The sequence below is a fragment of the Myodes glareolus genome, chromosome 22, assembly GCF_982192425.1.
Source record: "Myodes glareolus chromosome 22, mMyoGla1.1, whole genome shotgun sequence".
NCBI lineage: Eukaryota > Metazoa > Chordata > Mammalia > Rodentia > Cricetidae > Myodes > Myodes glareolus.
The window spans coordinates 37,758,620-37,783,838 of NC_142047.1; the positions used below are offsets into that span (position 1 = coordinate 37,758,620).

Genomic DNA, 25,219 nt, shown 5'->3' on the forward strand with positions numbered 1-25,219 from the left:
AGTAGGTTGGATTACAGTCCTGTACCACCAGGCATAGCTTATATTTGTCCTTCTTGTCCCAGTTTCTTGAATTTGAAGAGGAAGAAATGACCTAACATAAGTCAACAGACATCTGGTCCTCCATTTGCTTTAGAAAAACAACCACCATTCGTAGGAAAAGCCTTTAATGGTGCCTCACACCTATTCTAGCACTTGAGAGGTAATGGCAGGGAGATTGGGAGTTGAAGGCCACCTTTGGGCTATATTAGACTCAAAATATATTAGGTCTCCAAATACCATACAAACAAAAATTTATAGGGAAGGCATTAAACATTCCACACAGCTTACTTTTTAAACACTATTAGTAGGTCGGCTAGTGTCTCCTTTTTACAGATGAGGAAAAACCAAATTACTCATTCCAACGTGGAAACTGTTTCATTAACGTGTGTAGCTTTACAGAATAAACTCATAAATCAAGGCAATTTTAAAATACATTGGTGGATGTCAGAAGATATCTATAGGCCCAAGATGTTTTCTGATGGCATCCTTAGTTTTTGGTGGAAGCTAGTGGTCTGCTAATAGATTCCAAATGGTTTCTCTCTATTGGTACAAGACATTAGTGTTAGGAATATTTCTAACACGAGCTCCCTGCCGACCCAAAAATTCCCAATCAAGCCAAATCAAAACAAGCCAAATTAAGATGCTCCCAACTTGACAGTTATGTCTAACACAGAGATGGGTAAAGAACCGCTGTTTCCACTGGGCAAGAACCAGCCCAAGATAAAGTAATAGCTTCATTCCAGTCTCTGAAATTATATCTAATCAGTATACCAGCATCTGCACACACAGCCTCTTTTTTGTTTGGTTGGGTTTTTTTTTTTTTGGTTTAGTTTTTTTGAGACAGGATTTCTCTGTAGCTTTTTTGAAGCCTGTCCTTTTTTTAAAAAAAAAATTTATTTATTATGTATACAATATTCTTTCTGTGTGTATGTCTGCAGGCCAGAAGAGGGCACCAGACCTCATTACAGATGGTTGTGAGCCACCATGTGGTTGCTGGGAATTGAACTCAGGACCTTTGGAAGAGCAGACAGTGCCCTTAACCTCTGAGCCATCTCTCCAGCCCTGGAACTAGCGCTTGTAGACCAGGCTGGCCTCAAACTCACAGAGATCTGCCTGCTTCTGCCTCCCGAATGCTGGGATTAAAGGCGTGCATCACCACCGCCTGGCTACACACAGCCTCTTTACAGGAGTTTTTCTTCATAACTACACAGCAAAAGCATGTCTTTTTCGTTGTGTTTTGTTTTCAAGGTAGGTCTCCCAATGTAACCCCCGGTTGTCCTAGAACTCAATATATAGACCAGGCTGGCCGCAAACTCACAGATCTGCCTGACTCAGCCTCCCAAACGCGGGGGTTAAAGGCATGCGCCACTATGCCCGGCTGGAACCAGTATTTCTTTAAAAATACACACTGCACTGCTGTCAAGGGATTTCTAGTCACTGGCCAACTCAGCAACAAATGAGAAACTTGAGACTTCAAGTAGTTTTTCTGACGGAGGCAAGGGTTTTCAGGTGCGCATGCGCAAGCAAGAGCGGTTCCCGGCCCTTCTTTTGATTGGCTAGGAGAAGCGGAATTCAAAGCCTCAGCCAATGGAGCTTAGGCATGGCTCGCACTGAGCGTGGCGGTTGAGGAATCCTAACCGCCATGTTGAACCGTGGTGGCCGGAGATGCTGGCCGGGTCGAGGCCGAGCCCGAGCCCAAGCTCGGAATCCCTTTTCCCTGCCCTTAAGTGGCGTGAGTATCTATGCGGGTAGCTCTCCTTTTGAACCTTTAGGTGCTTTCTTGGCTGTGAGAAGGAAGGGAGGGGAAAAGAGTAAAAGCCAGCGAGTGCCCATCTGCTAGGCACCAGTCCGAAAAGCCCTTGTGAGGTAGGACTTTCTTAAGCCTAGGTGTTGTGTGTGTGTGAGACTTGTTTTTAAATTATTTATTTTTTGGCCGTTTCATAAAGGGTCATAACACATCTCGTCGCATTGATCTCCTCACTTTTTCCATGCCCCAGAAATTAAGGTATTTATGGAATTAGAAAACAGACCGGCAGAGGCTACAAGGACCTAAATACAGGAGGCTGAATTAAAGTGCTTAAGGGGCCTGTCTCCACGCACCATTTTGGACATCAGGAACTTCTCAGTTCTTCTCATTGCTCATCTTTATTACGGGTGGACTCAGGGAGTCTAGGTTTTTATTTTATTTATTTGACTTTTTTTGAGACAAGATTTCTCGGTGTAGCTTTGAAGCCTGTCTTGGAACTCGCTGAGTAGGTAGACCAGGCTGGCCTCGAACTCACAGAGATCCGCCTGCCTCTGTCTCCCTCCCGAGTGCTGGGATTAAAGGCTTGCGCCACCTCAGCCCAACTCACGTTTTATTTCTTAAGCCGTGAGATAGGACTTTCTTAAGCCTAGGTGTAGCTTTTGTGTGGCAGTTTCTTTATGAAACTCATAGCTCATCTGGTCACATTGATCTCCTCACTTTTTCCATGCCCCAGAAACCGAGGTATTTGTTAAATATTCCCTTTGTCTGAAGCAAAATTTATTTTTTGTTTGCTTTTTGTTGTTTATAAATAGTGTCTCACTAGTTATAACCATAGGTGACCACAAACTCAATACAGATATGCCTACCTATGTGCTGGGATTAAATACTTGCTTGCATCACCACATTAAGGTGTTTTTTTGTTTTGTTTTAGTTTTTGTTTTTATTTATTTTTTATTTTGGTTTTTCAAGATAGGGTTTCTTTGTGGCTTTGGAGCCTGTCCTGGCACTAGCTCTTGTAGACCAGGCTAGCCTGGAACTCACAGAGATCCTCCTGCCTCTGCCTCCCAAGTGCTGGGATTAAAGGTGTGCGGCACCACTACCCAGCTAGTTTTTGTTTTTAAATAAAAAGCAATGGTCATATTGATATCCAACCCCTTATTTATTCTCCTGCCTCAGCATCTTGATTATAGGTTGCACTACCATGCTTGGCTTGATGTACAATTTTTGGGTATTTTTTTTTTGAGATTCTGTTTCAAAAGAAAAAAGAATATGAGCACATGGTAAACAATTTCAGAGGATAAAATGAATTCAAAATGAAGTTGGAGGTAATGGTGTGGTTCATGCCTGTAATCCCAGCGTTTGGAGACTGAGGCAAGCAGATCACTGAGAGTTCCCGAAGCCTCTCCTAAGTGGCCCCATTAGTTGTGTTCCCATGCCTTTCATAAAAAGCTGTCTGCCCACCTATGTGAGTTTGTTTCATTCTGTTGAGCAAGTAGGACTTATTCTGTTATATTGCATCTTGCATAGTTTAGTGTTTAACTTCATTATATTTTGCTTGGAATTTTTTAACCTTCTGTAGCCTTGAAAAATACAAAATAACCTACTTTCTTTTTCTAACTGATTTTTCCCAGGGTTTCTTCCGATTTGAAATAGGTCATGGCTTCATGGCTGTGTGCTTGGTGGTCCCCCTGCCTGCTCCATCCTTAACCTACTCACCATTGCCTGAGATTAATTTATTGTCATGGAAAATGTTTTCATAAAGTTCCAGGAAAATGATGATTCCTTCTAGGGAAATAACATGGGATAAGGCTTATTTGATCCCTGTTAGGGGAAAGCAAGTATTTCAGTCCTTAATTTACTATTTTAAAAACTAGAGCTATGTCTTCCTTTTAAAAATTATCCAAAACTAAGGCTGGCTAACCTCTGAGACGGCTCAGAGGTTTACAGCACTTGCTGCTCTTGCAGAGGACCTGGGTTCAGTTCCCAGCACCCACATCGTAGTTCACAACCACCCATAACGCCAGTTCTAGGGTATCCAATACTCTCTTCTGACTTCCCTGAGCACCAGATACACAATGGTGCACATAGAGATGCAAGCAAATCAAATATATAAATCTTTTCAAAAATTATCCAAAACTAAATAAATAAAATGCCAACTATACACCTTTGCATATGAGAGGAGAGGAGAGCTGACCGTCTGAAGAAGGCATAGATGATTCCAAAAGTCCTATATTTCCTTATTAAGCAGCTCTTGCCATTTTCTCCAGGAACTGAATTGGTTTGGTTGGACAAACTGACTTCCTCTTTCTGGTCTCTGATACTCTACCAAAAAATTTCCTTGGCACCTTCCTTTGGTGTTTTCAAAGCTCAATTTGGTGCCAATCTTTGAGCACTTAATCCTTTGTTTCACGGGACTGAGTGCCGATTCTTAGATATCGTATTGATCAGAACAGATGCTATCGTGATCTTAGCTAAAAGTCCAATAAGTTTGTTCACTGAGGCATTTTAAATAGCCTGAAAAGTTAACTATTTGCTTGCCTATGTATTCTGACTGTAATAGTTATATGAGCTTCTCAATGCCACCATGCTGGATGTGTCATTTCCCCCCTTCAGTCCGAGAGCATTTAATCCTGGCTAGCTCCGTTGGGTCGTAGGGCAGTCTTCAGCGAAAGATGAGGGGTGAGGATCCAAAGACTGCCTTAGCGGTATCGGGTCCCAGGAATTTAGGGACGCAGAGCTGACGGTAGTCTGACGACACTGCGGCGCGCCGCTTCCGGTCCTCTGCGCCGCAGTGAATGATTTCCCCCGGGGCGGAGCTGGACCTCGCCGCGACCCACCTGAGCCCGTGGTCGTGGCGCCCGGGCGGGCGAGCCTGCCAGCACTGCCCCGGCACGGGGGACCATGGCCACGGATTCCTGGGCCCTAGCGGTGGATGAGCAGGAAGCCGCGGCTGAGTCGGTGAGTTGTCACCCGCCGCTGGTGGACTAGGGGTCCGGTGCCGGTCAGGATCGCAGTCCCGTGGAAGGACATTGCTTAAGTTGCTTGGTCCAGGGCGGAGGACCCTGGCGGGATGGGACTTGGTCCCAAAGCTGGCATTGATTACCCAGCCCCTCCCACGTTGTGTAAACTCAATTTGGGTGATCGGTTCCCCACAGTACTAGCCTGTCTTCCTGGAATCAGGGTTGATAATCGATTGCACTCTCAACCTTTTCATATACCTTCAGATATGAGTTTCTTGGGCTCAGGGACCATGTCTTGTTCATATTTGTATGACTCCTCCCACTTGGTTATTGGTGGTGGAGGGTTGAATGGTCTACCTGTCAATAAATCCTCTCTTGATTGGCTCTTTTTCTGAGCCTGATGCATTGTAGCAAGATAGGAGTTTAAATATTGCTACTTAGAATTAATTTCTAAACATTTTGAATTCTAGTGGAGATTTGAACTTAACTCTCAGTACATATGTCTCTGAATTCTAAAGAGTAAGAGTTTCAGCCTGGCATGATGTGGCTCCTCTCATCCTATCTCTTGGATGCTTGGGCAGGAGTGCCTCAAGTTCAAGACCATTCTGAAGAAAAAAAGATTTATTTTAGTTCAAAACTTCCACATAGTTTAAAATAGTTTAAAGAGAAATAGTGTTTGGGCTTTGTGCATTGAGGAGAGTGATCCTCTGCCTATTATCTCCTGAGTGTTAGGATTACAGGCCTGCACCACTATACCGTTTGAGAAATTTTTTTTCTTGAGACAGGGTTTCTCTGTAGCCTTTGTCTGTCCTGGAACTCCTCTGTAGACCAGACTGGCCTCGACTGGTGCTGGGGGTGCTTTGCAGTGGCCTCAATGTATGGAGCACTGTCAGTACTAAGCAGTGTGCTGGCGACTTCACACTTATTGTCTGTTAATATGTTCTTGATCCTTCAGAATGAATGAAGGATTGTTATGTTTTTGTGATTTCCTTTTTCCCCCTCTCCTAATCCCCTTTGTCTCCTCTCTCCCCTATTTTCCCCCTACTGTTCTGTAACACTAAAGCAGACAGGTTCTCTAAGTTTTGTTTCTATGAAGACAAATGGGGTTCCTTCATCTGCAGCTAACCACCCAGTCAAACAACTTTTTTCTTTCCTGTCTTTCTTCCTAACCTTCCTCTTTTTGTTGTTTTTGGACTTAGAGAAAAGTCATAGAGAACCTGGTTTAAGAAATAACCATTTCTTTTCTTTTATTTCTTTTGGTTTTTTGAAACAGGGTTTCTCTGTGACTTTGGAGCCTGTCCTGGAACTAGTTCTTGTAGACCAGGCTGGTCTCAAACTCACAGAGATCCACCTGCCTTTGCCTCTAGAGTGCTGGGATTAAAGGCGTGCGCCACCACCGCCTGACTGAAATAACCATTTCTTTGTAATGATTTTGTATTTTATTTTTTACCCTTTACTTAATGAGAGCTGAGTCTCTACTTAATATTTCATGATTAGTGTAACTGCTTTGTGCCAGATATAAATAAAAATGTTCCTCGTCATTAAGAGTATTTATTTTACGTACATGAGTGTTCTGTCTACATGCACTCAGTCCTGCATGCCACAAGAAGGAATTGGATCCCACTATAGATGGCTGTGAACCACCATGTGCTTGCTGGGAATTGAACTCAGGACCTCTGGAAGAGCAACTAGATGGCCCTGATCCATCTCTTCAGCTCCCCATTAAGATATTTACATTCTCATGGGCAAGCCTAAGTCATACCAGACTATTTCTAAATTTCTGCCATTTGACGACGTCCTGGTAATTGTTGCCTTGGGACACTTCTCTGACCGAGGCCCACTTGAACCTGTTGAGGATAATTTGGTTGTGCTTGTGTCACAGTGCTAGTTAGAGTGTCAGAGCCCAGCACAGAGCAGCCTGAACGTGAGGCTGCGCGTTAGCTGTCGTGGTCTGGCGTAGACCTGCCACAACATGGCTGACTATCACAGCTGCTCTGCCTGGTGATCCTTCCTGCCTGGTGTTGGCTGTCTAAAGTGGGAATTTTTCCAGTCTGTGCATTTTTTTTTCTTTCGGAACACAGAGAAAATGACAGTTCTGATGATGTCTTCCCAAGAAAGTCTTTGCAAGTCAAAGCATTAAGCAAACTTACAAATTATAATTCTGCCTAGAAATTATAATTAGGATATGTGAGTTTTATACTGTATAATTTTTTTCTTTCCTACTGCTGTATTTATGGGAGATTGTGTTATTCTCTTTCGACCACTTAGAAGTGAAAGGAGCCCAACAGAACAGCCTAATGAATCATTTCTACTGAATACACCTAGTGAGTCGCTCTTGAGAATAGTTTTTCCACTTTCATTAGGGAGGCTCTGTTGACTCAGTCTTTTAAGTGATTTTCTTGACACTTTCTGTTCCCCCCATATTCTCCATTTAGTTGAGCAATTTGCATCTTAAGGAGGAGAAAATCAAACCAGATGCCAATGGTGAGTAATTAATTAATTTGAAAACAAATGCGATTTCTCTTTGATATTTCTATTTTAATATAACAGCTACTTGGAAAATTCCTGCATTTATACTGGACAAAGGACTAGTGGACATTTAATTTGTTTGACTTGGGTATCAATAAATGACTTTAATTAAAGGATGTCTAATAAGAGTATGAGAATATTTAGCTAGCATGTAAATTATTCAGTTTATTACTTACAATATGACTGTTGACAGAGATGATTTTTTTAGCTGTTGCTCAGTTTGTAGTGAGATGCACATAAAGTTTGAGCAACTTGTCAGTTTATCGTCCTCAATTTACATCTGTTAAAAATGTAAGGTGGAGGAGTTGGGCTTTAGCTTAATATAAAGCGCTTGCCTACATACACACACAAGGCCCTAGGTTCCCAAGAACCACAATACAAACAAACAAAAAGCAAGATCAAGGCAATGTTAACATTTTCCTCACTCTGAATATACCTACAATCTTCTGTATATTTTTACATAATTACAATGTTGTTTGATTATATCTTTCTATTAGTCAATATTCTACTTACATGGAATTTTTGTGGCATCGTGTTCCCATCAACAATATGATTTGCAGGTATTTTGTTGAGCACAGAGATGCTTTCTAATCAATGCTGTTGTGATCTCCATTCTATACTATCTCAGAAACGCCATTGCTGTGGCAGAATTAGGCAAGTTTTAAAATAGTACAAGGGGGCCTGGACATAATCACATACAAGCAGTGTTTCTAAACTTTATTTTTAATTTATTTATTATTTTATGTGTATTGGTGTTTTGCCATAGGTGTTGGGTCTACTGGAAATGGAATTAAAGACAGCCCTGTGGGTGCTGGTAATTGAACCCAGGTCCTCTGGAATAACAGTCAGTGCTCATGACCACTGAGCCATCTCTCCAGCCCCTCTAAACTTTAGAGAGAATAAATTGGTTTTAGTAGTGGCTTGGTTTCCTTCTCTTTTTGTTTTGTTGCCCCTAGAATTAGAACTGCTTTAGTTGCTAGGTATGAGATGAGATTTTTGAATAACATCTACTTTTATCTAATCAAGGTGCTGTTAAAACCAATGCTCATACAGAGAAAACAGATGAAGAAGAGAAAGGTAATACAGCCTTCAAGCTCGTAAATGAGGTTCCATGTTCTAGAAAAAATGTTATGACAAGGTTTTATTTATTCATTCATTTACTAAGGTGTTTTTCAGACAAGATCTCACTATGTCACCCTTGCTGGCCTGAGAATCTCTATGCAGTTGAGTTAGCTCTTGTGCTAAATTTCTTTCCTTAGTCCTGAATGCTGGGATTGCTGGCATGTGCCACCACACCCGACTTGAGACTCTGGAGGTGCGCACTTGCACATGGAGGTCAGAGATTAGCATCAGTTATCTTCTTCAGTCCCTGTCCACCTCTTCGTGCTTTTGAGACAGCGTCTCTCTATGCAGCCCTGTCTGTCTTGGGACTCACATGTGCCACTGTCTCCTTAGTGCTGGGATTAAAGGCCAATGCCATCATTCTTTCCACCTTAATTTTTGAGGTAATCTCTGATTAAACTTGGAGCTCACTAACTCAGCCAAACTGCCGGCCAGCCGGTACTAGAATCCTGTTGTTTTATTAGCAGCATGAGGTTTCACTGTTCGACTCAATATTGAATAGGTGTCACAGTGCTGGGGTAAAGTTTAATTAATCAGTATCTAAAAGAATTGATGGTTTATATTTCAGAGAAATTTCCCATTTTTATTATATTTTAAAATCAGAACTGATGTACTTGAATTAGGAGGCCTAGGTTTTTACTTAAAATTCCTATGACTTAAATTCATGGACTTTTGAACACTCCTGTGCTTTTTCTTCACAGAGGACAGAGCTGCTCAGTCTTTACTCAACAAGCTCATCAGAAGCAATCTTGTGGATAACACCAACCAAGTAGAAGTCCTGCAGAGGGACCCAAGCTCGCCTCTCTACTCAGTGAAGTCTTTCGAAGAGCTTCGTCTGTGAGTATCCATTGCTCTCTGCAGTCAGATACAGGTGATGGCCTGCCTATGCTTATTTTTCATACAGCATCATGTTTACCTACGTGATGTAAATAATATGCATTTAGTTCCTTCAGGTTGTTCTGTAAAATATTGAGGAAATCTGTAAAAGCTTTAACTGCATTCTCATGTTGTGTTCAGTTATTCTCAGCTGATACTATGTGTACCAGTGAGAAAGAGAAAAGCCGTCTCCTACGAACTTTGCTGTGTTCCTCAATCTAAATAACTTTCATCTGTAATGGTTTTTCTAGGAAACCACAGCTTCTCCAGGGAGTCTATGCTATGGGTTTCAACCGCCCATCCAAAATACAAGAGAATGCATTGCCTTTGATGCTTGCTGAACCGTATGTAACTTGATATGATTGCCCTATCTGTCATTTTTTTTTTTAAATTAAGCCAACAGATCATGCCTAATAATCCCAGATGTTTAGGAAGCTGAGGGGGGAGGATGAAAAGTTGAAGGTCTGTTCAAGCTGTAAAGTGAATTCAAGGGCAGATTCAGCAAATTTAAAAACAGCAGATTTAAAAACAAAAATGTATACCAGCTATTTGTCTGGCTTTTAAAAAGGAATTTTATTACATTGTGTGTGTGTGTGTCTGTGTGTGTGTGTGTGTACACATGAGCATGGGCATGCATGCACACCCTGGTATGTCTATGGAGATGAGAGGATAAATTGAGGGAGTCAGTTCTAAACTTCCACCATTTGGTTCCCAGAAAATCAAACGTAGGCCGTCAGACTGGGCAGCAGGCACTGTTGTCTCCTGACCATTTTGCCAGTCCCCAATTGTTATTTTTACACTGAACATATTGTTATGAAAAACTTAAGACATTCAGTGAATTTGAAAAGATTTTATAGGGAATGTCCATGTGGCTCCTACCTAGATTCTACCACTAGCATTTATCATTCTTTCCGTGCATCTGTCTACTAATGGATCTTTTTGATGCTCTTTTCTTACTTTTGATGGAATGTGAGCTTGATTTTGGTAACAGTAAGTGTTGTTTTGAGGCAAAATCTCAGTATAGCTGGCCTCTAATTCTCTTATATTTTCTTATATTGCTGAAGATGACCCATCCTTCCCTCCCTCCCTCCCTCCCTCTCTTCCACCTTCCCTTCCTCCTTCCCTCCTTCCTTCCTTCCTTCTTTCCTTCCTTCAAGGTAGGGTTTCTCTATGTAGCCCTGGCTGTTCTGAAAGTCACCTGCCTTTGCCTCCTAAGTCCTGGGTTTAAAAATGCATCCACTACCACCCTGCTGACTATTTCTTTTTTAATGCTTTAATGCACCTGTTTGAGCATATACTACATGTGCAGGTGCCCTTAGATGCCGGAAGAGGGAGTTAGCTACATCCCCTCGAATACTGGGATATTGTGCTGGGAACCAAATTGACATCTCTTGGAAGAGCAGCAAGTACTTGTAAACATTGAGCCTTCAAACCTGAAGAGAATTTTGAGAAATTCAAAAGGTTTTGAATTACTGATCCTCTTGCCTTCACCTCCCAAGTTTAGGATTACAGGCATGTACCACCATGCCAAGTTTATGCAGTGATAGGGTTAAACTTAAGGCTCGCTTCATGCTAGAGAAACAGACTGCTAACTGAGACACAGCCCCAGCTCCCTAAATTTCTTATTTCCTTATTTCTACTTGTGATGAGAAGACACATCCCTGGTCTTGACTTCTATTTTTTCAAATTTTGACTACTCATTTTTTTAATCTGTATTTATTAATTGACAGTTGAATTTTGTTATGATATTTTGTCTTTTTTTTTTTTTTTTTTTTTTTGGTTTTTCGAGGTAGAGATTCTCTGTGTAGCCCTGGCTGTCCTGGAACTTACTTTGTAGACCAGGCTGGCCTCGAATTCACAGAGATCTGCCTGCCTCTATCTCCCGAATGCTGGGAATAAAGACATACACCAACACCACCTGGCTAAAAGGTCATTTTTAAGTTTTATAAAAGTTTCTTTTGTGTGTGTTTTGCCTGCATGAATGTGTGTGTGCTACTTACCTGGTGCTGAACAATGTCAGAAGAAGGTATCAGATCCCCTGGAACTGAATTATAGACAGTTGTGAACCACCATGTGTGTGTTAGGAATTCACTTCAGGTCCTTGGCAAGAGCGACAAATGTTCTTAACCACTCAGCCAACTCTCTAGCCCTTTGCAATCTTACTTGATGGTGGAACTTCTAAACTTGTTTTTTTCTTGTGCAGCCCACAGAACTTAATTGCCCAATCTCAGTCTGGTACTGGTAAAACAGCTGCCTTTGTGTTGGCCATGCTCAGCCAAGTAGAGCCGGCAAACAAATATCCGCAGGTAAGGACTGTGGGACTCTGGGCTTCCTATTAGCATATAACCTAAAGGGGGTAACAGTATTCCTGGGCTAAAAACCAGGTATTCAAGGTTATTTACACTTGTAATTCCAGTACATGAGATAGGCAGAGGCAGGAGGGTTGCTATGAGTTTGAGGGTAGCCTGTGTTATGTAGTATGTTCCAGGCTGGCTTAGGCTACAAGAGTAAAACCCTGTCTTCTTTTTTCTTTCTTTCTTTTCTCTTTCTTTCTTTCTTTCTTTCTTTCTTTCTTTCTTTCTCTCTTTCTCTCTTTCTCTCTTTCTCTCTTTCTCTCTTCTCTTCTCTTCTCTTCTCTTCTCTTCTCTTCTCTTCTCTCTCTCTCTCTCTCTCTCTCTCTCTCTCTCTCTCTCTCTCTCTCTCCCCCAAGACAACTTTCTTTGTGTAACAGCCCCAGCTATCCTGGAACTCACTTTATACACCAGGGTGACCTCGAACTCAGAGATCCACCTGCCTCTGCCTCCTGAGTGTTGGGTTTAAAGGCATGCACTACCACTGCCTGGCTTTTTCTTCTCTTTCTAAATGGTCAGCTTTGAAATATATACATACAACTAACTGGACTTAGCAGGTTATATTTATATATTAAGGAATACACACACACTTAACAACAGGTAAAGAATGAATTTGAAGGAAAGTAGAAGGGAATGTTTGGAGGAAGGAAACGAAGGGAAATGGTGTAATTATAATGTCAAAAAAATAGCAAAAATAACCTTTATTGAAAGAACTTTCTGATAAAAATCATTATGCAGTGAGATTAGCCAAACCCAAATTCTACATTTCAGTGGATTTCTATACAGTTAGAAAAATCAATCTAGGGGTGGTGGTGGCACATGCCTTTAATCCCAACACTTGGGAGGCAAGAGGCAGATGGTTGGATCTCTGAGCTCCAGACCAACTGGGTCTACAGAGAATTCCAGGATAGTCAGAGCTGCACAGGGAAACCCTGTCTTGGAAAAGGAAAAAAAGAAAAAAGGAAAAAAAAGAACAAATTCTCAAGCTATGGTGCTTCACATTGGATTTTTCTTTTTTTAATTTTATATTGCCTATATATAGGTATGTTTTTGGGCTAGGTCTGTGTTTGGTACCTGCAGAGGCCAGAAGAATGCATCATATCCCTTGGAACTGAGTTACAGATGGTTGTGAACCTCATTCTGGGGGCTTGGGATAAAATCTGGGTCCTTAATGCTTTCACTGTCATAGTGTTTTGTTTTTTGAGTGAGCCCTCGCTGTCCTGAAATCTGTTGCTTAAATTCTGTCCTTCTATTATCCACTATTTGCCTTTTTAGTTCTCCTTTCTACATGCTATACTGTATCCACATGTACATTTGTTTACAGTCACACATTATTCTACATTATATTCTACATGTTACACTGTATCCACATGTACATTTGTGTACAGACACACATTATTCTACATTATATTCTACATGTTACACTGTATCCACATGTACATTTGTGTACAGACACACATTCTACATTATATTCTACATGTTACACTGTATCCACATGTACATTTGTGTACAGACACACATTATAGACTAGGATCCCATGGGAAGATGGAGGAAGTTCATTTGTTTCCTTTCAGGTATAAGACCTTCCTTAATACATTCTTAAGTCCATCCATTTTCTTACAGTTTTTGAGGAGTATTCCATTTTATATAGCTATGAAATTTTCATTATACACCCATCTTAAACAAACCAAAAAGCTTTTATCTTTTTTTTTTAGAAAGGGTCTCCCTCCTCCTCGTTTTCTTCCTCCTATGTAATTTAGGCTGTACTGAAACTATGTAATTCAGGGTGGCCGTGAGCACCCAGAAATCTTCCTGAGCCTTTCCTGTGCTGGAATTATAAGCATGAGACGCCACGTGTGGCCTGATTCATTTTTATATAAACCAGAACTCAAATTGAACACAAATTGAACACAGAGTGTGCAAGTCCTAGACTACTAATAAGATTGATGCTTTTACATGTAGGAAAAGCCTCGTTACAATTCTCACAGGTTAGAGAGTTCTAACAACTGCCAGGTATGACAGTGTATGCCTGTAGTCCTAGAATTTGAGAAGCTGAAACATGTTGAGCTTGAATTTTAAGGATAACCTCGGCTATACGGTCATCTCATCTCCAGGTCAGCATGGTCTTTGTTACAAGACCTTGCCCCCAAATAGGAGAGGAAGAAAAAGAAGAGAAAGTTCTGAGAATTTTCTAAATGACAAAGAAGCTAATCTGTAGTTGAAATTTCACAACCTGTTCAACAACTTAGGAGATTTAAAATCCCCTGGGGTGTCTACATGCCTCTGAGTGAGTGAGTAAGGGTGTTTCCAAGTAAGTTTAACTGAGGGAAGGAAACTGGCATCATCCCAGACTAAATTAGAAGGGGGATAAGAAGAACCAGCGTTCATCTCTGCTTCTTGCAGTGACCAGTTCCTTCATGCTTTACAGTTGCAGCCTCCTCAGAATGATGGACTCTGTCCACTCTGCACACAAGCCTTTCCTTCTTGATGTTACAGGTGTTGTCATAGAAACCCAACAACATGTTAACTAGCAAGTTTTTGTTTTGTGTTCCAGTGGCCAGATACTACTCCCTTTCTTCTTTTCTTCTTTTCTTCAATCCTTTCTTCTTTTCTTTTTTCAGATTGGTTTTCATTATGAAACCCAAGAAGCCTTGGCTGTTCTGGATGTTGCTCTGTAGAACAGTTTAGCATTGAATTTAAGAGATCTACCTGCCTCTGCCTTCTAACTGCTGGGATCAAAGATGTTTGCTACCATGCCTGACTGGCCATCCCTATTTTCAAGTGTCTTTACCTAGCCATAATCTGACCACTAGTAATTCTAGTGTATACCCAGCAGTTTAAAAGTGCAGTGATGTAATTGGAGCGATGACTCAGCAGTTAAGAGTACTACTGTTCTTTCACTGGACCTGGGTTCGACTTCCAGCGCCCACATGATAGTCACTATTTGTACTCCAGCCCCAGGGGACCAGACACCCTCTTCTGGCCTCTTGGAGCACTGTACATACTTGGTTCAGACTTACATGAAGGCAAAATTCCCACATAAATACAAAGTGAAAGTTTTTTTTTGTTTTGTTTTTTGTTTTTTTGGTTTTTTTTTTTTTTAATTGTTGTTTTTTTCTTATGGTAAAGCAGTGGTGGCGCATGCCTTTAATCCGAGCACTCGGGAGGCACAGTCAGGGCATCTCTGTGAGTTCGAGACCAGCCTGGTTTACAGAGTGAGTTCCAGGACAGCCAGGAATGTTAAACAGAGAAACCCTAAATAATTATGACAAATATTTTAAACTGTATATATTCTTTGCTGTGGCCCCAGATGGATGGGTAGGTCCTATGTGGACCCCCTCAGCCAAACAGACTTTTGTAAACGTTCTGCATGTTTTCTTTCCAGTGTCTCTGCCTCTCTCCAACCTATGAGCTTGCTCTTCAAACAGGAAAGGTGATTGAACAGATGGGCAAGTTTTACCCTGAGTTGAAGCTAGCTTATGCTGTTCGAGGCAATAAATGTGAGTATATGTTGGCCTAGGTCATAGATAAATCTGAGAGCTTCTTTTAATTTTGAACATGCCCAGGAGTTAAAACAGTTCAATGAACACATCAATGCTCCCTACCCAGATTCAGTAACCTAACATTTGACGCATTTTCCTTATTGATATGTTTGTACATTTTTGTTAAAGACGTGAAAGTAAATTGTCTTGTTTTAATTCATTCTTCCTAAATTCTTTTAGTATGCACCTCATGTGGACATTATATAATTATATGCCCTGTTGCAACCTAGAAATTTAACAGTTCCCTAGAAAACTAATGTCTGCTTTACCCTTGCCCCATTCTAGGCTGGTCTTGCCCCATAATCTTACTTGAGCCTCCTGTGTACTGGGAATATAGACATCCACTACCATACTTGGCTCCTTTTTTACTTTATCACTTTTACCATGTTTTCTTATACCCTTAACATATGATTTCGCTAATTCTAAATTTGGTTAGCTATGTACCCATTAGATATTACAGTGGCATCAAGCTTTTTTCTTAAAATATGAACAGAAAGTCATTAGTATTAAATACAAAGTAGGTAAAAAAAATTTCATGATGGAAAACTGGCTTTCCTTCGGAATACCTGAAGAAAACATGTCTTTCCACAGTGGACAGAGGTCAGAAGGTCAGTGAGCAGATTGTCATAGGCACCCCCGGGACCGTCCTGGACTGGTGCTCCAAGCTGAAGTTCATTGACCCCAAGAAGATCAAGGTGTTTGTTCTGGACGAGGCTGACGTGATGATAGCAACTCAAGGCCACCAAGACCAGAGCATCCGCATCCAGAGGTAGGAACTGGACCAGGAGGAACCTCCAAAGCCTCCTCTTGCATCTTTGGGTTCTTTGCTCTGCTCTGTGCAGCAGTATTTGTGTGGTGGGCCATTTCCACAACCGCTCTCAGCATGCTCCCAGCCTGGGATGAGAAGGGAGACCTGGGACCCTCACTCAGCCCAGTGCCACACTTGGTCTGCTCCTCCCTCCTCAGGATGCTCTGTATCCCACTCAGCCTGTGGGGCTGCAGCCCATCCAGGCTGCGGAGGCTGGGCTTGTGTTCCTTCTGGCAAAAAGCTTGAAGCTGTGCAAAGTGCCTGGGCCTCCACTTGCAGGATGCTGCCCAGAAACTGCCAGATGCTGCTCTTCTCTGCCACCTTTGAAGATTCAGTGTGGAAGTTTGCCCAGAAGGTGGTCCCAGACCCCAACATCATCAAACTTAAGCGTGAAGAGGAGACTTTGGACACCATCAAACAGTATTATGTCGTTTGCAATAACAGAGAGGAGAAGTTCCAGGCCCTGTGCAACCTGTACGGGGCCATCACCATCGCCCAAGCCATGATCTTCTGCCATGTGAGTAGCTGCTGCCCTCCAGGGGATGCACTGCCCTTCCCTGCTGTTGTAACTCAGTGACTAGACTGGACACCTAGGGGAGTGTCAGCTGAGGAGGACCACTGCAATGACAGGAAATGAGTCCTGCCTAGGCAAGAGTCTCCTTGGATTTTTGAGTTTATAGTTGATTTGGTTGATCATACTTAGAGATTCCTTTTAAAAGAAATCTCCCAAATCCCAAATAATGAGCTAGCAATGTAGCTCAGTTGTAACATATTTGACTAGATGCATAGTTCTAGATTCGATACTCAGCACCACAAAAGCAAAGCAGAACAAAACAAAAACTGAAGGTGGGTGGTAGCAGCGCAAGCCTTCAACCCCAGCACTCAGGAGGTAGGTGGATCTCTGAGAGTTTGAGGTCAGCCTGATCTACAGAGCTAGCTCCAGGACAGCTAGGACCACACACACAGAGAAATTGTCTTGAAAAGCAAAAGAAAGAAAGAAGGAAAGAAAGGAAGGAAGGAAGGAAGGAAGGAAGTCCATTGATTTTTGTTTGTTTGTTTGTTTTGTTTTATTTTTTTGAGCCAAAATGTTACTGTGTTACCCTCCCTGGACTTGAATTCCTTCCTCTCCTTCCTCAGCCTCTCCCTCTTGCTGGGATGAAAAGCATGCACTGCCATACCTGGTTTATACAAGTTTTAAAAGAGTATCTTATTTTTGTGTGTGTGCACATCTGTGTGTGGGTGCTGTAGAAAGCAGAGAGGCATTCTGTGTCCTGGAGCTGGCGTCTCAGGCCATAGGTTCTGGGAACTGAGCACTGATCCTCTGCAAGAGCAGCGAGTGCACTCCTCCCCCAACCATCTCTCCAGTCTGGGATTCCAGTGAAATTCATTGGATGACTGATGACCCAAGCTTAATTCCCAGAACCCACAAATTGCACATGTATACCATGGCATGAATGTGTATACACACATACACACATACTAAATAAATCTAATAAAAAATAAAAATAAATAAATTACTTAGGCTGCCAAGATAACTCAATGGCCACAGCTGCCAAGTATCACTATCTGAATTTGATCCCCAGGACCCACCTGATAGAAAGTAAGAGCTGAATCCTGAATGTATTTTTTTGACCTCCTCATGTGTTCAGTAACATGTTCATGTTCCACCCCTACCCTTGTAATCAAACACTACACAAATTATTTTAAAAAATAAAAAAACATGGATGTAGACAGAAGTTTTTGTTCCACCCAGTCCTGCAGCCTTTCAGTCCCAAATAAACACACAGAGGCTTAATTATTAACTATTTGGTCTATTGCTCAGGCTTATTACCAACTAGCTATTGCGACTTAAATTCACCCATAATTCTTGACTATGTTTAGCCATGTGGCTTGGTACCTTTTCTCAGTTTGGCATTCTCATCTTATTTCCTCTGTGTTTTGCTGGTGACTGACTCGCCGACCTTTCCTCTTCTCAGAATTCTCCTACTCTGGTTGCCCCGCCTACACTTCCTGCCTGACTACTGGCCAATCAATGTTTTGTTAAACCAATATGAGTGACAAATCTTAACAGTGTACAGAAGCATTATCCCACAGTATATGGCCAGTCCTGGTGTTATATTCCTTTAATTTCAGCAGGAGGCAGAGGCAGGCAAATGACTCTACATTCAAGGCCAGAATTGTCTACATATTAAACTTCAGGCCAACCTGAAGGTCCTTGTCTGATAAACAGATAGCTAAGCAAATAAGTGGTGTGTGTCTGTGTGTCTGTGTGTCTGTGTGTCTGTGTGCACTCACAGCACTGTGAGGTGGTCAGAGAAGATCTGACAGCATGGGTCTTGATCTTCTACCTTGCCATCGAGGCAGGGTCTCTCTTGTTTGCTGCTGCAGTCCATACTCAAGGTTCACTAGCCTGTACATGAGTGCATTAGACTTCCATGGGTCTGGCGTGAGCTCATGGTCAGGATTGCACTAGCATTCCCTTTTACGCTCTGAGCCATTTCCCAGACATGCTTACACTTTTTAAAACATTTTATAGACTATTTAGAAATGGAGGTAGTTGGTCTTTGCTTTTTGGTTTTTTGTTTTTTGTTTTGGTTTGGTTTTTTGAGACAGGGTTTCTCTGTGTAGCCCTGATTGTCTTAGAACTCACTCTGTAGACCAAACTGGCCTCAAATCCACAAAGATCCACCTGCCTCTCTCTTCCAAGTGCTGGGATCAAAGGTGTGCATCAACACACCTGACTAGAGATAGTTAGTCTTACATGAAAAAGTAACAGCAACTACTTCATTCAAATGAATTGTATGACCAAAATTCCTTCTGAGGAAACATTTTAAAGCCATTTCTTTCATTTTTTTTTGTTATCCACTGTGTATTATCTAATATTTGGTGTGTGGTATGTATATGTGCTCATGTGTTCAGGTGCCTTGGAGGCTACAGGCATCAGATCCTTGGGGCTGCAGTTAGAAGTGGTTGTGAGGCACATGATTTGGGCATAGGGAACTGAACTCAGGTTCTCTGCAGGAACATTATGTGTTCTCTTAATCACTGAAATATCTCTCTAGCCCTAGGCAAACATTTTTTAATGTTTTTATTTATTATTTGATATTTTTCATACATACAATACAGTGTTCTTTAATCAGCTACTCCCCTCCAACTCCTCCTGATTCCCGCCCCTGGTCTCCCTTACAACTTTATGTCCTTTTTCTTGTTTTTTTTACAACCCACCAAGTACAGTTCGTACTGCCTAGATACTCACAGGTGTCAGGCCGTCCAGTGGAGTAGGGTCAACTTACAGGAATCACCTCCTTACCGAAACCCTGATCCACCCTCTTAACAGCCACCAGTTATCAACTAGGTATGGTGGCTCATCTACGCCTATTCAAACCTTCTGAACTGGCTGCCTTGATGTGGTTTAGATCTTGTTCAAGCATTACAGCTGCCCTGAGTTCATAAGTCCAGTGGTCCTGTCGTGTCTAGAAGGCAGTTTCACTCCAGTTCTGCCCGCCCTCTTGTTCTGGCCGACTTTTCACCCTTCCATGTGAGATTTTTGTTGGTTTGTTTGTTTGTTTGTTTTTGTTTTTTGAGACAGGGTTGGTCTTTGTAACAGCCCTAGCTGTCCTGGAACTAGCTCTTATAGACCAGGCTCGCCTTGAACTCACAGAGATATGCCTGCCTCTGCCTCCCGAGTGCTAGGATTAAAGACTGCGCCAACACTACCTGGCCCACTTGAGAAATTTTAAGCCTTGACGGCCCATTTAAGTCATTAGAGTCTTCATGTATCATAATGGCAAGAAACCACCTTTTTGTAGGTATCTTTGTTTCTGTTTTTGTTTTTGTTTTACAGATCTGTTCATTAAAAACAATTCTCTTCACTCTAGACCCGCAAAACAGCTAGCTGGCTGACAGCAGAGCTCTCCAAGGAGGGCCACCAGGTGGCTCTGCTGAGTGGGGAGATGATGGTGGAGCAGAGGGCGGCCGTGATTGAGCGCTTCCGAGAAGGCAAAGAGAAGGTCCTGGTGACCACCAACGTGTGTGCCCGTGGTGAGCAGAGACTTGGGGTCCCAGGCCCTCTGAGCAAGGAAAGTGCTTGTATCCGTGGTCTCATGGAGGTGGGAGGGCCTTAGGTAGGGGCGTCCCTTTGTAGGAGAGACCGATTCCCCTTGGGCAGGAAGAACCACTGGGAGGAAGCCAGCATTCCCGCCTTAGTGTGAAGAAACTCAGGCCTCCAGACACTTGCTTTTTGTTCTTCTGCCGAGGCTACCATCCTGTAGGCGTCCTCTTTAGTACCCATAGCCCAGACATGACCAGCCCAAGCCATGTCTCCAGTAGAAGTGGGTGTGTGTGGCTGACTGTGGCCCCCTTTTCTCCTGTCTGCCTCCCTCCCTCCAACCTCTTTGTGCAGGTATTGATGTTGAACAAGTGTCTGTCGTCATCAATTTTGACCTTCCTGTGGACAAGGACGGGAACCCGGACAATGAGACCTACCTGCACCGCATCGGGCGCACGGGCCGCTTTGGCAAGAGGGGTCTGGCTGTAAACATGGTTGACAGCAAGCACAGCATGAACATCCTCAACAGAATCCAGGAGCATTTTAGTGAGTCCCTGAGTTGGCTGTGCCTGGAACTCTTTTCAGAGGGGAGTGTGGCAGAGGGGAGGTTTCCTTTGTCCCTAGTGCGGGCTGTGTCCCTACATAAACTGCTCCACCTGGGCCTTGTCAGGGGGAGCACCTGCACATTCAGGGCTCAGGGACTGGAGTATCAGCGCCCTGGCTCCTGCCTAGGGGGACCTGACAACCTCCCTGGGAAGTCGGTGTCAGTGACCTGGGCTCTGTTGCCAGCTACTCAGACTCGGGAAGCCTGCCCTGTGCCTGGAGGAAGCATCACTGTCCCACAGCGAGGCGCCTCCCCCGACTGCCATGCTGGTCTGGGTGACGTCCGTTGTATTTCCATGGTAGCCCACGGTGGTCTTCCTATCTTTTTTTCCCTCAGATAAGAAGATAGAAAGATTGGACACAGACGATTTGGATGAGATTGAGAAAATAGCCAACTGAGAAGCTTCACCAGCAACTGGCACCACCCTCAGCACTGTCCCTGCCTGGGAGCCTAGAGCTTTCATGGCATAGGCCTTGACAGGCACCTCAAAGACCAAGGCCTGAGTAGAGACTACCTACCTCATTCAGAATTACGTTTGGACTTGACAGAAATTTGTGCAAATGATGGGGGATGGTAGAAAATTTGTTTACACAACTTTGGACGATTAGGCATGAATACACAGAAATTTACCTTTTAGAAGTTCCGTCATTTTATTTTTTGTCCAGTGTTTCCTCATCATTACCTAATCTCGATAAAATGCCCAGAATTCCTTATGACAGACCTTAGCTATTCTTTGACTTCGAGTGTGCAGGCCAGCCTTGTGAAGTGAGAGCACACAGAGGCAGAATCCCCAAGTAGGATATGTATATAAGCCAGTCCTAGTGCCAGGAGGGTGGCTGGAGGAGTTGGCCCCTGAGCTGCTGCCTAGGAGTTGTGTGCAATGTGTGCTGAGTTACCAGAGCCCTGCTAACTCATTCCACAAAGAAAACCAAAATACCTTTGAGGCCTCTCTATTTAGGTTCGTGCCTCAGGAGCATGCTCAGCAGGTAGCAATCTGTGCAGTACAAATTTAGTTATTAGTGGGCTCTGAAAGATCCCTGGAGAAGTCGTCTCAGACGTAGTGGTAGCTCTAGCTTGCCACAAAGCCTGCGTCATGGGGTATTTGCACCGTCATTTTTAAATCTGTAACATCTCCTTAACTCTAGTGCCAGGCAAATGAAAGAGTACCTGATATTTGGAAACTCAGTGAATACTCTGTCTTCAAGTTTCTGATGGGCAGGCTCAATCTAAACCGGTCTAGAATGTTCAGTAGTTGTCAGACATTCTTGCTCTGCATGCAGTTCCTAAAAAAGTAGTTCTCTTTTAGGTAGGGAATGGCTCCAGACTTGGGCATCTTGATTCTAAAGGGATTCCGATCTTCTGTGTTCACCGTGCCTGGAAGGGATACAAAGGAGTGTGATGAGGGATAGCATGGACCACAGCTATTTATCTGTCCAAGACAAGAATGATCACCAAGCATTTGCACCTTTCTTACTGGGCACCTGTGAGTAGTGTGGTCACAGCAAACGGTAGACATAGAGAGTTCCTCATACCTGGCTAGGCTTAGGTGCCCATAAATTGACAGCAGCAGACTTGAGACGAGCCAGAAGGCATCCTCTCCAGTTCTTTGTCTTGGACGTGGAGTGATTCCTCTTTTTAGGACTTTTTTTTTTTTTTCAATGTATGTGTTGTGCTGGGACTCAAACCCAGAGTCTTCCATATGCTAGGTAAGCACTTTACACTGAACTATTATTACTCCCAGCCATGGAAGAGGCGGTTTCCATGTTCCTGTATCTTAAAGCCAGCTCCATCACCTGGGAAAGGGGAGTGGTTTGCCTAATGTCACAGAGAGACCAACAGACTGCCAGTTCAGCTACTTCCTCTTAACGGGCGTTTGACTGATTAGAATTCTTTGTATGCTCCTGGCCAACTTTCATCTATTTTAGGAGTCTTAAGAGAAGAAATTTTTTGTTCTCCCTAAATACTGTGAAGCAAACCTGGAATAACTAAAAGCAAGGGTATAATTGATGAAGTATATAGACTCTTGCTAAGTCTGAAGAGGAAGATGGGGAAGGTCTGCAGCAGACTCTCCAGTGGCTTCTGGTGGAAGTGTAGCTCGGCCATTCCTAACCTGGTGTCTCGGACCTCTGAAGATTCCCTGACTGGGTTTTATGATGTCTGTGAAGTATATGTCTTAGTTTGAGCTTAAGTAATTTCTTGGGAGGACTCTAAAAGGATTACACACCTTTTAGAAAGGTAAGACCCAAGATTGTGGGTGACTCTGAAATGTCACTGATGTCACTGTGGGCCATATTCCTTCACAGCCTGCACTCATTCCTGCCACCTCCTGTCCCCCAGGGCCAGCTTAGAGCTCTCAGGAGTCCAAGACTGAACTGAGCTTGCTGAGCCGTGGGCCCCAGGATTCTTTGACAGATTTCAATAAAGTTAGTATTTATGAAATGATAAACTGAACCCAGGAACAAAGAAACTCAGGGAAAGAAGAAAGAAGCTCAGGGAAAGAAATGTTTTTATCTAGTGAAAAGTTTTGTGATGTTTATTTTCCATAAACAATAGGTTTTAATGGGTTTCTGTTTTTTGCTTCAAATTCACATTCCTGCCTCAGTGCTGCATGCTAGAATTACAGGTGTGTACCATCATACCAGACTGGGGTATTTTGTTCTGAGTAGCATTTATTGATTGTATATATAAGAACTAATTAATAATTGAGACATAGCCTTTTGTTTATTTGGGGTTTTTGTTTGTTTGTTTTTTGAGACAGAGTTTCTCAGTAGCCCTGGCTATCCTGGAACTTGCTCTGTAATAGACCAGACTGGCTTCAAACTCGTCCTCTGCCTCCCAAGTGCTGGGTTAAAGGTGAGACATAGTCCTTACTGATGTTATGAAGTGTTCATGTTACTAAGACATTAATGATTATAAGAAGGATGTAGCATCTTGTGGTTGTTGGTATTAAGTGAAGTCACATGTTATACCTTAGGCTAAGTATTACCTAGTTAGTCTGTTTCTATTGGTATTGCTCTAACATGAGTAACTGGGAAACCTTCATAGACCCAGGATTCTGCTCACTTGGCAGAGGTGTGCAAACACATACCTCCTTCCTCACTGCAGTAAAACAGGCTAACCGTCCAGAAAAAGACCACTGCTGGTAAATTCAGTTTATAGATCCATCCTCCTAATCTTGGAAAAGGATATAAATAGGGCAATAGGTCTTAGAGACCAATAGATGGTCCACACCTGTCAGTCCCAGCATTACCAAAGCTGAGGCAAGAGGGATTTGAGCTTGAAGTCAGGTTAGCCTGGTCTATCTCAAAAACAAAACGAAACAAACAAAAAACCAGGCTGAACATGGTGGTTCATGCTTGTGATATGAAAGCAGGAAGTGCTGGAGTTTAAGGCCAGCCTAAGCTACAAGAGGCTGGGTAGGAACATGTAGCCTGGAGATAGATCTTTTCCCCTTTATCATTGACTCCCAGCCCAGGACATAAGACTAAAGCTTAGAATGGTGGGGCATGGCTGAGATTCCAGAGTTCAGGAAGTGATAGGAAGATGAGGAGTGCAGGGTCCTCCAGCTACAAAGAGAATTGACGCCAGCCTGGTCTCCATGAGGCTCTGTCTCAGAACGTAAAGACATATTGACTCCAAAGTCAAGTTGACAAGACTAAAGGAGATAAACTAGGAAGACAGAGAGAGCACAGCCTGGCCAAGAGGAAAGTCAATGTTCACAGGATAAAATAGTGAGAAAGAGAGGGTCTCACTATTAAACACAGACTGGGCTGAAAATCAAAGCAGTCCTGCCTTAGCATCCTGAGTTGTGGGATTCTAGGTAGGAACTACCAAGACCCAGTGATTAGACTGTGTCATAGTCCACTATCCTGCTGTGACAGAATGAATAGCCAGGCCTGGGTAGTCTGAAGATCAGACACAGCCGGGAAGCAGGTCTGAAGACTGAGTCGTCAACATTCAGAAATTCTTAAATCACAGATGTAATGAAATTGGCTTTCTGTTGTTGGAGAGATTGTATGACTGCCTCCTTCGCCCATACCACCCAAGGTAATGAAGATTTAAGGGATCCTCTTCAAATTTCTCTTGGTCCTCATTAGAGACTCCAGATTCTTGGGAACACCTTGCAATTTTATCTGACTTTGTTTCTCTACCTGAGAATAAATATTCTGTATTCTGTTGCCCGACTGTTGCGGTGTCTTCCATAAAGGACCCTGGGACATGAGATTAACCCAATAATACCAAGGCACTCATTTTCTGATATTTTATCAACGGCTTTGGAAACCTAGTGTGAAAATGCGGACACCTGAGGGTAGCACATGCTTTCCTTGGCCTCTAGACTGCCCTGGCTTTTGAATCCATGGTGCAAAGCTTTTTTGTAGTTTCAGTTGTGAAATGGGAAAAGAAGGTGGGGAAAGGTCTTGAGGCCAAGCTGAGTGTGGCGGCATACATTTATAATCTTAACACTTGCAGGGGCTGATCGCTGAAAGTTTGAGTACTGTTGGGACAACATGAATAGTGTCTCATCAAAAATAAAAGGTTAGGTGAAGCTTGACAGTGACACCTGACTGCTGTCTGAATGGAACACTCACCCTT

General features: G+C 42.9%; 1 protein-coding gene across 2 annotated transcripts; it reads left to right on the forward strand.

The window, feature by feature from the left end:
- The first annotated feature begins 1,641 nt into the window (after nt 1-1,641).
- On the forward strand, nt 1,642-24,804 carry LOC125402464 (ATP-dependent RNA helicase DDX19B). Of its 2 annotated transcripts, none has more exons than XM_087900355.1 (12): nt 1,642-1,771; nt 7,182-7,230; nt 8,302-8,352; nt 9,099-9,234; nt 9,525-9,617; nt 11,477-11,579; nt 15,010-15,124; nt 15,758-15,935; nt 16,254-16,491; nt 19,853-20,015; nt 20,377-20,568; nt 20,963-24,804. In XM_087900355.1, the coding sequence occupies exons 1-12, from the start codon at nt 1,682-1,684 to the stop codon at nt 21,022-21,024; spliced, it is 1,470 nt and encodes a 489-aa protein (XP_087756481.1). In that variant the 5' UTR covers nt 1,642-1,681; the 3' UTR covers nt 21,025-24,804. The 2 variants fall into 2 exon arrangements, with proteins under 2 accessions (XP_087756481.1, XP_087756482.1); XM_087900356.1 differs by lacking the exon at nt 1,642-1,771 and adding an exon at nt 4,580-4,744.
- The last annotated feature ends 415 nt before the right edge of the window (nt 24,805-25,219 follow it).

Excerpts from the sequence above, each read along its gene's own strand:
- LOC125402464 (XM_087900355.1), top strand. The coding sequence starts at position 1,682 with ATGTTGAACCGTGGTGGCCGGAGATGCTGGCCGGGTCGAGGCCGAGCC. Across the intron at positions 8,353-9,098 it reads AACAGATGAAGAAGAGAAAG|AGGACAGAGCTGCTCAGTCT; the intron begins GTAATACAGCCT and ends TTTTCTTCACAG. Across the intron at positions 15,936-16,253 it reads CAGAGCATCCGCATCCAGAG|GATGCTGCCCAGAAACTGCC; the intron begins GTAGGAACTGGA and ends CTCCACTTGCAG.